At 45.0% G+C, this 12867-nt stretch overlaps 1 protein-coding gene across 1 annotated transcript in view; it reads left to right on the top strand.

Moving 5' to 3' along the window:
• The window catches only part of OTOA (otoancorin), a 71868-nt gene that overhangs the window by 17544 nt on the left and 41457 nt on the right, over nucleotides 1–12867 (top strand). Inside the window, exons 8-11 of the mRNA XM_067706415.1 lie at nucleotides 1889–2124; nucleotides 6145–6248; nucleotides 10358–10458; nucleotides 12259–12398. Of these exons, the coding sequence (XP_067562516.1) occupies nucleotides 1889–2124; nucleotides 6145–6248; nucleotides 10358–10458; nucleotides 12259–12398 (581 nt within the window). The remainder of the gene's footprint in view (nucleotides 1–1888; nucleotides 2125–6144; nucleotides 6249–10357; nucleotides 10459–12258; nucleotides 12399–12867) is intronic.

Raw genomic sequence — 12867 nt, 5'->3', positions numbered from 1 at the left:
ATGAGGATAAATAGACTCTTACCATTTCAATATTCAGATGAGGAAACAGGCTTGGAGAGGTTGAGTAAGTAACCTCGGGTTACACAGCTTGAAAGTGGCAGATCTGAGGTGGGAACCTGGGCTCCTGACTCTAGCTGTGAGCCCTCTGGCATCTGGTGAAGCCCGTGGGCTCCATCTCAGAATAATGTGTTAAAATACAATGGATGACAAAGGAAGCCAATTCTATTGAAATACATTTATCAAAATACATAAGACAAAGTTAAGGGTACAGTAATTTATGTGCTTCTTTAACACATCCAATAACAAGATTTAGTGGCGGGGCTAATAGTTTCTGTAATTTTGAGGAAGTGTTGAGTGTAAGTGAGATTTCAAGACATTTGCAGCAATGGTAGTGAGTTATGAAAGTTTGTGATTTCTAGTGATGACACATCAAAGGTTCTCCTGCCACCTTGCTGGCTTGCTGCCTACATTCATCCCTGAAGGAGATGCCAGGGACCAATTCCATGGCAGTGAAAAGGAGGATGCAGTTTCCCCCCAGTGTTCACAGATGCCCTAATACTATCCGCAGACCCCTGCCCAATAACCCCTAAGTTACACTCTTAGCCGCTGCACTGTTTGGCCCCAACCGGGAATGACGTAAGTTAGGAAACACATGGGCGTGGTGAGAGGTGTGGGCTTGGACTCCATACACTTGTTTCAGATCTCAGCTTTGTGCAGGTTTGGCCTGGTTAACTAGTCTCTCTTTTGTTCTCATCACCTGTAATATTGAGTTAATTATAGCATGTAATGTTTGCTGAGTGTTCACTAGGTACCGGGCACTCTCCATTCATTATCTCCTTCAATTCTTATCTAGATCTAGGAGGTAGGCCCTGATTTTATCTTCATTCAAGAGGAAGAAACTGAGACTTTAAAAATATAAGTGATTTGCTCAGGGACATACACATGTAAGTGGAGGGCCTGGCATCTGAACCTAGGAATGTCTGACCCGCAGACCCATGGGGCTTAACCTATAGGACTGTTGTGAGAATTACAGGAGGTGATGCATGCTTGCTCCATGCTTGACACAGTGCCTGGAGTGTAGTCCATAGGCAGTAAATTGTGGTTGTTGTTTTCGGAGGGTGTGTTGGGTGAAGGACAGAGTCGTGTCCAGTCTGATTGTACCTACACCCTGTCAGTATTCCTGGGGTCTGTGGTTCAAAAGATTCATTCACTCGTTCATTCTAACAGGCTATTTCTCAATGTCTTCTAGGTACCAGGCATCCCACTAGGCACATGGCTTGGGCCCCAGCACTTTCCTGGCTCAACCTCAGCTACACACTGGAATCAGATGCCAGGGCTCCACCAGAGACCAGTTAAACCAGGCTCCATACAGTGGTGCTGGGGATCACCTCCCTAGTGATTCTGATGTGTAGCCAAGATTGAGATCCACTGGCTTGGAGGAAAGATAGGCCCATAAGCATCTCTAATGCATCATGGAGTTTGGTTCAAGATGCTGTTGGGAGCCCAGAGTGCAGGGAGATTTGGATTGACTTAAGTAGGACATCAGAGAAGACTTCACCAATGAAATGACAACTGAGCTTGGCCTTAAAGGATCAGCTGGATTTCTCTGGGAGAAGGAGGTGGAGAGGGGATGCCAGTTAGAGCAAGGGCCTGGGGTGTGACAGTCATGGTGTATCTGGAGAATGACAAGGTGCCTAGCGTGGGTGAAGCAGGTGAAGGCCTTGACTTTGTTCTTTAGATGATGGAAAGGTCTAGAAGATTTGACATAGCAGCATGGTGTTTAACAGTGGTCCTGAATTTCACCACTGCTGCTAAGTGTGGTCTCTCCCAGTGTTTCCAAATCAAGAGGCAGCGCTCAAGACAAGCCTAACCTCTACCATTCCTGTAGGAGCTGGATGACATCACTGTTGACTTGGGAGAGATTCGGAAACAAGCCTTGCAGAGCCCGGGCGTGAACCGCAGCCTGTTTCTCATCACGCTGGAGAGGTGTTTCCAGGTGCTGAACCCCCTGGAGTGTGTGGAGATCCTGGGCAGGGTGCTAAGGGGCTCCTCAGGCCACTTTCTCCAGCCGGATATCACGGAGAGGCTCCCCCGGGACCTGCGTGAAGATGCCTTCAAGAACCTGTGAGTGACCCCCTGCCCCCCCCGAGTCTGTCCTGAGAAGTCAAGGAGGTAATGCATGAGGGAGGGGAGAAGGCAAGTGGGGACAGGTTAATATTCGAGGTCAGTTTAGAGATGGTTTGATTAAAACAGCGTCTCCCAAATTTTAGTCATTCTGGTATCATCCTCACAATTTTTCCATACCTATATACCACCTGTATTATTATTAGTTCGTGTTTTTTAAAAATAGATTCATTCTATTTACTTAAAATATCTATTTTAAAAGTAAATATGGGACTTCCCTTGTGGCGCAGTGGTTAATAATCCGCCTGCCAATGCAGGAGACATGGGTCCGATCTCTGGCCCGGGAAGATCCCACATGCTGCGGAGCAGCTAAGCCTGTATCCCACAACTACTGGGCCTGTGCTCTAGAGCCCGCGAGCCACAACTACGGAGCCCACGTGCTGCAACTACTGAAGCCCACGTGCCTGTGCTCTGCAACAAGAGAAGCCACTGCAATGAGAATCTTGTGCACCACAGCAACGAGTAGCCCCTGCTCGCCGCAACTAGAGAAAGCCCGCACACAGCAACGAAGACCCAATGCAGCCAAAACTAAATAAATGAATTTATTTTTAAAAAAGTAAATATGATACACACGACTGTGTATAAAAAAGATAACTAACAAGGACTTACTGTCTAGCACAGGGAACTATACTCAATATTTTGTAACAACCTATAAGGGAGAAGAATCTGAAAAAAATAGGTACATATGTATGTATAACAATCACTTTGCTGTACACCTGAAACTAACACAACATTGTAAATAAACTATACTTCATAAAAAATAAGTAAATAAATTTTAAAAAGTAAAGGGCTTCCCTGGTGACGCAGTGGTTGAGAGTCCGCCTGCTGATGCAGGGGACACGGGTTCGTGCCCCGGTCCGGGAAGATCCCACATGCCGCAGAGCGGCTGGGCCTGTGAGCCATGGCCGCTGGGCCTGCGCATCTGGAGCCTGTGCTCTGCAATGGGAGAGGCCACAACAGTGAGAGGCCCGCGTACCGCAAAAAAAAAAAAAAAAAAAAAAAAAAAAAAAAGTAAATATGGTATAATTACTGTAAATGGGAAACCAGTATCATTTGTCTTAAGTAATCATAAAAATAAATACAGTATAAAAAACAAACCAGTGTCATTAAATCCTAGCTAGATATGTTGTTCTGAGCCTAGGACCTGTTCCCTTGGTTAAAAAAGGAGCTGAGTGTGTGTTGAAGGCTCTCTAGCACTAAAGTGAGACTTCCACCTTGAGAGTCAGCAGGACTGACAGACACAGTTGGATCCAGAAGCTCAAATTACGTCATCAGGAACATCTCTGGCTTTTTATCTCTCAGCTCTGCCCTCCTCTGTGTTGGCCTCACTCCCAGGCGGGCTCTCTCCACGAGGGAGCATGGGCACAGTTCCAAGTAGAGTCCTATACCTGATTCTCATTGGTCCACACTGGGTCATGTGCCCATTCTTCTTTTTTTTTTTTTGGCTGCGTCACTCAGCATGTGGAATCTTAGTTCCTCAACCAGGAGGGATCAAACCCACGCCCCCTGCAGTGGAAGCGTGGAGTCCCAACCACTGGGCCACCAGTGAGGTCCCCATGTCCCCATTCTTGAGCCGGTCACTGTGGCCAATGGGATCTTATATGCTGAATGGCTTAGATGTGGGTCACAGTCCCACCCAAATGACATGGATCAAGATGGGGACATGGGGACTTCGCTGGTGGCCCAGACAAGTGTTGAGAAGAGGGAGGAGTGGACACTTGACAGTCAAAACTCACAGCTGGCCAGCACAGAACTCTATGTAAACCCTGACAAGAGCCTGGGAGAAGGTTACAAGCCTTACAGAGAGAAAGACAACAGATCAATACAGAGAGAACCTTGCCCGACACCAGATTCTCATCGTGACCTGGGAGTCCAGAATATGGCCCCATTTCCCGTCTTGATGAGCATCATTTAATCCAACCTCTTCTTTCGCAGATGAAGAAACTGAAGCCCAAAGAGAGGACAGCGTCCCTTGAAGTGACCCCCTGGGGCTTGACTTAATTTGAACTCAAGCCAGTTCTTCTGAATCTCAGTTGGTTTTTTTTTTTTGTTTTTTTTTGTTTTTTTTGCGGTACGCGGGCCTCTTACTGTTGTGGCCTCTCCTGTTGCGGAGCACAGGCTCCGGACGCGCAGGCTCAGCGGCCATGGCTCACGGGCCCAGCCGCTCCGCAGCGTGTGGGATCTTTCCGGACCGGGGCATGAACCCGTGTCCCCTGCATCAGCAGGCGGGCTCTCAACCACTGCGCCACCAGGGAAGCCCTGAACCTCAGTTTTGACCTTTTCCTACTCTACCCTCCCGTCCCCTTCTCCTTGTGAGGATGATGTCATTAAGGCCCACCCCCCATTCTTCAAATGAGGAAACTGAGGCACAGAGAGATTGTATAACTTGCTGTAGGTCAGACTGCTAGGGAATGATAGAGCCAGCATTTTTACAAATGGGCAAGCTTTCCCTTAAATAATGTAAACATCGTTTTTTCAGAATTATATCTATCTCCTGTCCCTTTCACGTACTGTGCTGTTCTGAAAAACAAAACAACAACCCAATAAAGACAGAGAGAGAGAAAGAGAGAGAAAGAAGAAGAGGAAGAATAAGAACCAGGAGAAGAGGAGAAAGGGGGAAAAAAAAACAACCGAGGAGAAGGAGGAAGAGAGGAGAAGAAGAAGAAAAGAAAGATACGGCAAGAAGATATTAAGATAGATTTAAGGGAAAGTTTGCCTCTTCATATATGAAATGACGGGGAGAGTGGTGAGGATAAACTTAAAGCTTAGAAAAGGGCAGATGGGTCATTTGGTGAATTGATTTTCAGTGGTGGTGGGTGGAGGTGAGGGAAGTCTTCCAGGATGAGTAGACTCAGCTATTTTGCAGGTATGAACTGGAGGGGTGATCAGTGCCAAATGCTGTGAAAGGTCAAGTCATATTTGGACCAAATGGGACTGCTGGGTATGGTGACAAGGAGCTCATTCAGGACTTGGGCCACAAGGAGTGGTGTGTTGATGAAGAAACCAGACGTCAGTGTCTTAAAAAGTGACCAAGACACTTTACGCCCATCAGGATATCTGTAATCAAAATGTCAGATAATAACAAGTGTTGACAATGACGTGGAGAAATCAGAACCCTCAGACACTGTTGGTGAGAAAGTGAAGTGGTACAGCTACTTTGGAAAATAGTCTGGAGTTCCTCAAAAGGTTAAGCATAGAGTTGCCATCTAACCCCGCAACTCCACTCCTGGGTCTATTCCCAAGAAAAATGAAATGTGTCACACAAACACTTACACATGAATGTTTACAGCAGCGTTATTTATAATAGACAAAAGGGGGAAACAACCCGTGTCCATCAACTGATGAACAGATAAACAAAATGTGGTATATTTGTACAACGGAACAGAATTTGGCCATAAAAAAATGAATTACTGATGCATGTTCCAACATGCATGAACCTTGAAGTCATCATGCCAAGTGAAAGAGGCCAGATACAAAAGTGACATATTATATGATTGCATTTATCGGAAATATCCAGAAGACGTAAATCTATAAAGATAGAAAGTAGATTAGTGGTTTCTAGGAGGTGGGATGACTAGAAGTTCTGGGGTGATAGCTAAAAGGTAGGAGGTTTCTTTTTGAGGTACTTTAAAGGGTTCTAAAATTGATTGTGGTGACGGTTGTACAAGTCTGAATATACTGAAAACCACTGAGTTGTATACTTTGTAAGGTATAAGTTATATCTGAATAAAACTGTTACCAAAAAAAAAAAAAGGACCTGGTGGTGAGGAAGTGAAGAACAGTCTTTGGAAGGTATTAACTGTGATGGGAAGAGGAGAAACAGGAAAATCACTACATCTGTAGCAAGGGAGTGGGAAGAACTTTTAACCAAAGATAGCTTTGTATACTTTTGTTGTTTGGACCCTGCCTGAAGGCCTTCATATTTGTTCCTTAATTGACACCTATGTGTATGTCATGTAGGTCTGTGGTGTTCAAAGATCTCTACGACCAAACCTCGGCCCATTCCCAGAGGGCTGTCTACTCCTGGATGACTGGGATTTTGCAGACATCTTCCAATGGCACTGGTGAGCCCAGGCTTTGAGGTGGGAGCACTTTTTAGGGGGAGTCCATCCTTAAAAGTGACGCTTCATCTCTGAAGATCGGGATTTGATTTCATTGCCACTTAAGATTTTTAGCTCCCTCAGCTTCCAAAAAGTGTTTGCTGTGGTTTATGGAAAAACCACATACCCCATTTCATCAGTGCATTTTCCACACGCTGAAGTCTTGAAGTCAGCATCATCTGTATCTTACAATCAACACCGTGTCCAAGTTTAGCTTCTTAGTGGAACGTAAATAATGCTGGCACCTTAGATTCCATGAAAACTTGCTGTACTGCGCAGCATGCGGGATCTTAGTGCCCAGGGATCGAACCCTGTAGTGGAAGCGAGGAGTCTTAACCACTGGACCGCCAGGGAAGTCCCTCAATGAAAACTTTTAGAATCAGGTTACAAGTTCAAAATCTGTGTTAAAAATCTGTATCAAAGTGGGACAAAATAGTTTTTTTTTGTTTTGCCGTACGCGGGCCTCTCAATGTTGTGGCCTCTCCCGTTGCGGTGCACAGGTTCCAGACGTGCAGGCTCAGCGGCCATGACTCATGGAACCAGCTGCTCCGCGGCATGTGGGTTCTTCCCAGACCGGGGCACGAACCCGCGTGCCCTGCATCGGCAGGTGGACTCTCAACCACTGCGCCACCAGGGAAGCCCAAAATAGTTTTTTTAAAAGAAAATATAGGCAATGAAGCACAGGAATTTAGTGCTAAGCTTCCTGCAACCGAAGCAGCAATAGGTCAGGAGTAATTTATTTGGCAGATGTTTGTTAAAAACCTACTATTTTCTAGAGCAGTGGAATTCATAGAGACAGAAAGTAGAGTGGTGGTTGCCAGGGGCCAGAGGGAGGAAGGAGTGGGGAGTTACTATTTAATGAGTACAGAATTCCAGTTTTGCAAGATGAAAAAGCTCTGGAAATGGATGGTGGTGCTGGTTGCATAGCAAAGTGAATGTACTTAATGCCACCGAACTGTATACTTAAAAGTAGTTAAGGGGCTTCCCTGGTGGCGCAGTGGTTGAAAGTCCGCCTGCCGATGCAGGGGACGCGGGTTTGTGCCCCGGTCCGGGAGGGTCCCACGTGCCGCGGAGCGGCTGGGCCCGTGAGCCATGGCCGCTGGGCCTGCGCGTCCGGAGCCTGTGCTCCGCAACGGGAGAGACCACAACTGTGAGAGGCCCGCGTATCATAAAAAAAAAAAGAAAAAAAAGTAGTTAAGATTGTAAATTTTATGTTACGTGTATTTTACTGCAATTGAAAAAAAAAGAGAGAGAATGGCTATGTAGATTAGTAACGCAAACAATTTCACAGGTAGCTTCAACTTGTTGAATCTTTAATGTTAGTGATGTAAAGACAATAAACTTTTTAAACACCTAAAAAGAGCCTACTATGTGTCAGCCACTGGAGATACAAAGGAAAAGAAGACTAAGTCTTTGTTCCCATGGAGCTATAATTTTATTGTGGGAGAGTAGGTGGAGAAAACTTGTAAGCAAGTAAATAAAGAGAGATAGAGAGAGAGGGAGGACACAAATACCGGTAACTGCTCTGCAGAAAATAAAAGGGATCAATGCCATGGAAAGGGTTACTGCTTTAGCCTAGAACAGGGCTTGGCAAGTGTTTTCTGTAAAGGGCCAGAGTAAATTTATAGGCTTTGTGGCCCTACAGTCTCTGTCTCAACTATCCGACGCTGATGTTGTAGCACAAAAGCAGCTCTAGACAGCAGATAAATAGGCTTGGCTGTGTCCCAAGAGAACCTTATTTATGGACACTGACATTTGAATTTCATGTGATTTTCATGTGTCAGAAAATATTCGTCTTCTTTTGATTTTCCCTCAATCATTGAAAAATGTAAAAACCGGGAACTTCCCTGGTGGCGCAGTGGTTGGGACTCCGCGCTCCCAATGCAGGGGGCCCAGGTTCGATCCCTGATCGGGGAACTGGATCCCACATGCACGCCGCAGCTAGGAGTTTGAATGCTGCAACTGAGGAGCTGGCAAGCCTCAACTAAGGAGCCCACGAACCGTAACTAAGACCCGGCACAGCCAAATAAATATTTTTTAAAAATGTAAAAACCAAGCTCGAAGGTGGGCTGGGTTTGGTCCACGGGCTGTAGTTTCTGACTGCTGGCTAAGGAGGCAGAGCAGAGCTCTCTGGGCAGGTGACATTTGGATTGAGACCAAAATGAGAAATGGGATCAGACATGCGAGGCTCTGGAGGAAGAGCATTCCAGGCAGGGGAAGCAGCAAATACAAAGCCTCCGAGGTGGGAATGAGCTGCGTGTGTGTGGGAAACAGAGAAAGCTGGTGGCGGTGAAGTGTAGGGAGTGCCAATCAATCCTTTTCCTGGAATTCAGCTCTGAAGTTTGTATATAAGAAGCATTAAACAATGGAATAAATGTCTTGCATGGGCAGCAGAATTCCCTCTGCCTGATGCCTAGTGGTAGCCTCCAAAAAACTGAATCTCACACTAAGTGACCCTGAGAAATTCACTCAACTCACCCTCCAGACTCTAGACTTCCCTTAAGTCCTTGTTGCCGGAATTTAGTTGGAGACAGACTCTCCTAAAATTTCTATATGATACGTTTCATTATTAAGCTAAGTGAATTGAAATGAATTCTATTTGGACTTTAAACTTTTTTTTTCATGAAGTTCCTTGAGGTAACTGGAAATACTTTGGGTGTCAAAACTATCCCAAGTTTGGGGATCATTGGTCTGCAGAAATACAGTTCATGCTTAATAATTAATTAGAGGGACTTCCCTGGTGGCACAGTGGTTGAGAATCCGCCTGCCAATGTAGGGGACACGGGTTCGAGCCCCGGTCCGGGAAGATCCCACGTGCCGCGGAGCTACTGAGCCCGCGTGCCACGACCACTGAGCCCATGAGCCACAACTACTGAAGCCCATGCGCCTAGAGCCTGTACTCTGCAACAAGAGAAGCCACCGCAATGAGAAGCCTGTGCACCGCAACAAAGAGTAGCCCCCGCTCGCCGCAACTAGAGAAAGCTCGTGTGTGGCAACGAAACCCAACGCAGCCAAAAAAAAAATTAATTAGAAATGAACAACTCAGCTTGGTTCTTGGTGAATTTAGCCTTCCAGGGCCACCCTTTCTTCTAATAACCAAGTAAGTGTGCAGAGTCCCCATCGAGAGGATCACAGGTGTTTACCTGTGTGCACCACAACAGCTCTGATTCCTGGGCTGGGGGAGGGCAGCCTCTTGTCCCTGTGACTTGGCCCAGGCACCAGCTGACTTCACTGTCTCCTCTGGGCCTCAGCCATTGCCCACGGCCTGCTGCAGCAGCTCTTGGGGACTGATTCACTGCACCCTATAACGGCTCCTGCTTTTTTCATTTCCCCAAAATGCTACCAACTCAATGGTGTTCTGTGTAAATCTTTTACTGGAGGATTAGGGGCAATGGCAGCCAATTCTAGTTCACTGAAACTTGAAGTTGGATCCTGGCCACGATTGTTCTTAAAGCCCCACTGACATTTGCTGATGGGGAATTTCAAATGCCTGAACGGAATTATAGAGTCCTCTGGGAATTGAGAGAAGGGAGAACACTGCTGCTGGCTGAGGAGATGAGAGAAGGCTTTAAGAAAGGAAACACTTGGAAGCTGAAGAGTTAGGGGAAAGGCATTCTAGCTGATGAGACGGGCCCAAGAGAGTAAAGGTTTGGAGACCATGTGGGGTGCATAAGGTTTGGCTCGTGTACATGGTGATAATAAGGAAGATAAGGATTGTTACTGGTAGTAATAAAAGAGTCAAATATATTTCAAGTTAGTAGCTAACTAAAAATAAAACTGTATTTTGTGGTCTTAAGTATTAAAAAAATAATCTGCATTTCTAACAAGTTCCCAGGTGATACTGAGGCTGCTGGTTCAAGGGCCGCTCTATTGAGTAACGAAGTGGTGGACGTCTGTCATTGCCTGTGTGTGGTGTAGCATCTCATAAGTAGGGGACTCTCAAAAGATGGTTGTGGAATGAAGTAATAAATGCAGAGAGGAGTCCCGACATCAAAGATCTTTTGACTATCATACACCAGTGCACAGTCTTTTATTAATTTTTACTTATTTGTCCACTTATTTATTTTTTGCAGATGACTCTGTTTCATGGGTCAGTGCAGAAAACTTATGGATTTTGGGCAGATATATGGTTCACCTATCCTTTGAAGAAATTATGAATATTAGTCCTATAGAAGTAAGTTGGAAAAGTTCATTTCCATGTTCCCATCACTAATACTTCTGGGGTAAGGTGTATTCTAAACCTCTCACGTTTAGCCAGCTAGTCAAGGTGCCCTGGGAAATGAACACCCACCTCAGCTCAACATAACTTGAGCATCTAAAGAAAATTCCTGGAATAAGACCTCCAGCAGTCAGTCATTGGATTGTGTTCTAGTGTAGAAAAGCTAAGAAAAGAAAAAGGATTGTGGACTGTTAAGATAGCTCTGATGTGAAAAAACATGATCTATAAATGTTGGCTACGCACCAGAAATCATTTAAGGGTATTTTTGTACTCAAGAAAGGCCAAGGACGATAACTGTAGAGTTTCCGGTCCTTGGAAGCACGAACGCAAATGAAAAGCGATGTGGATTAATAGCTACTTCAGCATGTGTGATGATTGGATTTTAACTCTAGAGTTTACAGTGGAGAAATACACATATTCGAGGTTACCTAACTCACCCGTCAGGTGTCTTTCTCCTTCTGATGTTGGCTCGATGACACTAAAATCCCTGGGGTAGCATGATTTTAGAATGCAGCCTCCCAAGAATGCTGCCGACAGGGAGGCATTCGTAAGCAGTTTGGGGCTTGCCACCAGTTTTTATCCTGTGTGCCCTCACTCTCTGCTGGCCAGTGAGAGAAGTGTTCACATCAGATGACTGGCTTGTTCAAGGACCGATTGACCCAACAATATCTGGTTGTTGTGAAACCAGAGGCAGAACGAGGTTTCTCTTTTTACCTGGGAGGCTGGAAATATTTCAAATGTCTCTCAATTTTATAATTCCCAGTTATAAAATTCCATTTTACTCTCCAAAAGAAGTTGAGTGAATTTCAGGAAGTCGATAGAGGTTAAATTCTTAGGAAACTGGGCCCCTAGCGGGGAATTTCTGAGATTCAGATGCCATTTGCACCATTTCTTCATCTTCTAAAAATGTAGAGAAGGGAGGTGAAGCCACAGAGTGCCAATGCTACGAGGGAATTTCATATGGACGAAGAGTACAACTCTTGAGGGAGAGAAAACTTTTTGAGACCTTTAAGCACAGAATAACCATGCGTTGAAATATTGGAGACTTCAATGCAAAAAAGTGAACAAGAATAGAAAGAATCTGAATAGCATATTTAATAAAGTTGAATATATGATATATATTTGCATTATGTAGGTGTGTTATATATTACGTAAACATACATTTACATATATACATATATTCAGCTTTGTATCTTACAAAGAGAACACACTCTTTTTTATCACCTGAGGGTCATTTATAAACTGACTCATCTATTAAAAAAATTCCAATTCCCCAAAACAAACAATTTATGGACCATATTCTCTGACCTCAATAAAGCAAATCTAGAAATAAATGTGCTAATATTAGCTTTAAAAAAGTTCAACTGCTCAGATAGTAAAAACAAACAAAAAACTTTCCTAAATAACAGTTGGATTGAAGAGGAAACTAAAGCAGCAGTTACAGACCATTAAGAAATCAATGACACCTATGGTTACCAAAGGGGAGGGGGGTGGGAGGCATAAATTAGGAGTTTGGGATTAGCAGATACAAGTTACTATATATAAAATAGATAAACCACAAGGTCCTACTGTATAGCACAGGGAACTGTATTCAATGTCTTGTAATAAACTATTATGGGGAAAAAGAGAAATCAATGAAAATGAGGCATGGGCACCTCCAAGTGCCAAGAGTAGGGCACAGCACAGACCAGCAGGGCGGGGCTGCACGGGCGCACTTCATCTCTCCACACTGACCTTCCTGTCCTTGTCCACCAGATTGGGCTGTTTATCAGCTATGACAACGCCACCAAGCAGCTGGACACGGTTTATGACATCACACCTGAACTGGCTCAGGCATTTCTGGAGAGAATCAGCTCCTCCAACTTTGATGTGAGGAATACCTCTACCATCCACAGGCAAGGGGCGTGGGCGTTGGGCCCTTGGAGCTGTTTCCCAAGATGCCATCTAAGCATCAGCTTCCTCTGAGCAGCAAAAGACCCGGGGAGGAAAGGGAGGTGGCTGGTCCATGTCTTTGGAGAGTTCCATGTCTTTGTGCATGTGAGGGAGGTGTTTCCCCAAAGAGACCCCTTTCAAGAGGTTGTGAAGTGGGGAAGAAAACAAATGCTTTTTAAGCATCTCCTGTGTGCCAGACATTTTATACAACCTTATCAAGCGCTAAGATTCCAGCTCTGGGCACGAAAATGGAACATTTTAACTAGTACTCCATCCATTCCAAGGTAAGTGTGTAATTTCCAAGAGGTTGGGTTGAGTATTGGAAATAGCTCATGGGTTCCCATATCTGTGAACCCCTTGTTATCCAGACTCTCAGGTGGGGAGCCCTGAGATGAGATCAGCTCTAGAACTTAGTGATTGTAACATGATCCC

Source organism: Pseudorca crassidens, chromosome 15 (genome assembly GCF_039906515.1).
Source record: "Pseudorca crassidens isolate mPseCra1 chromosome 15, mPseCra1.hap1, whole genome shotgun sequence".
In the NCBI taxonomy this organism is placed as follows: domain Eukaryota; kingdom Metazoa; phylum Chordata; class Mammalia; order Artiodactyla; family Delphinidae; genus Pseudorca; species Pseudorca crassidens.
Note: the sequence above shows the minus strand (reverse complement) of the source record. Positions and strands in the feature narration are given on the sequence as shown.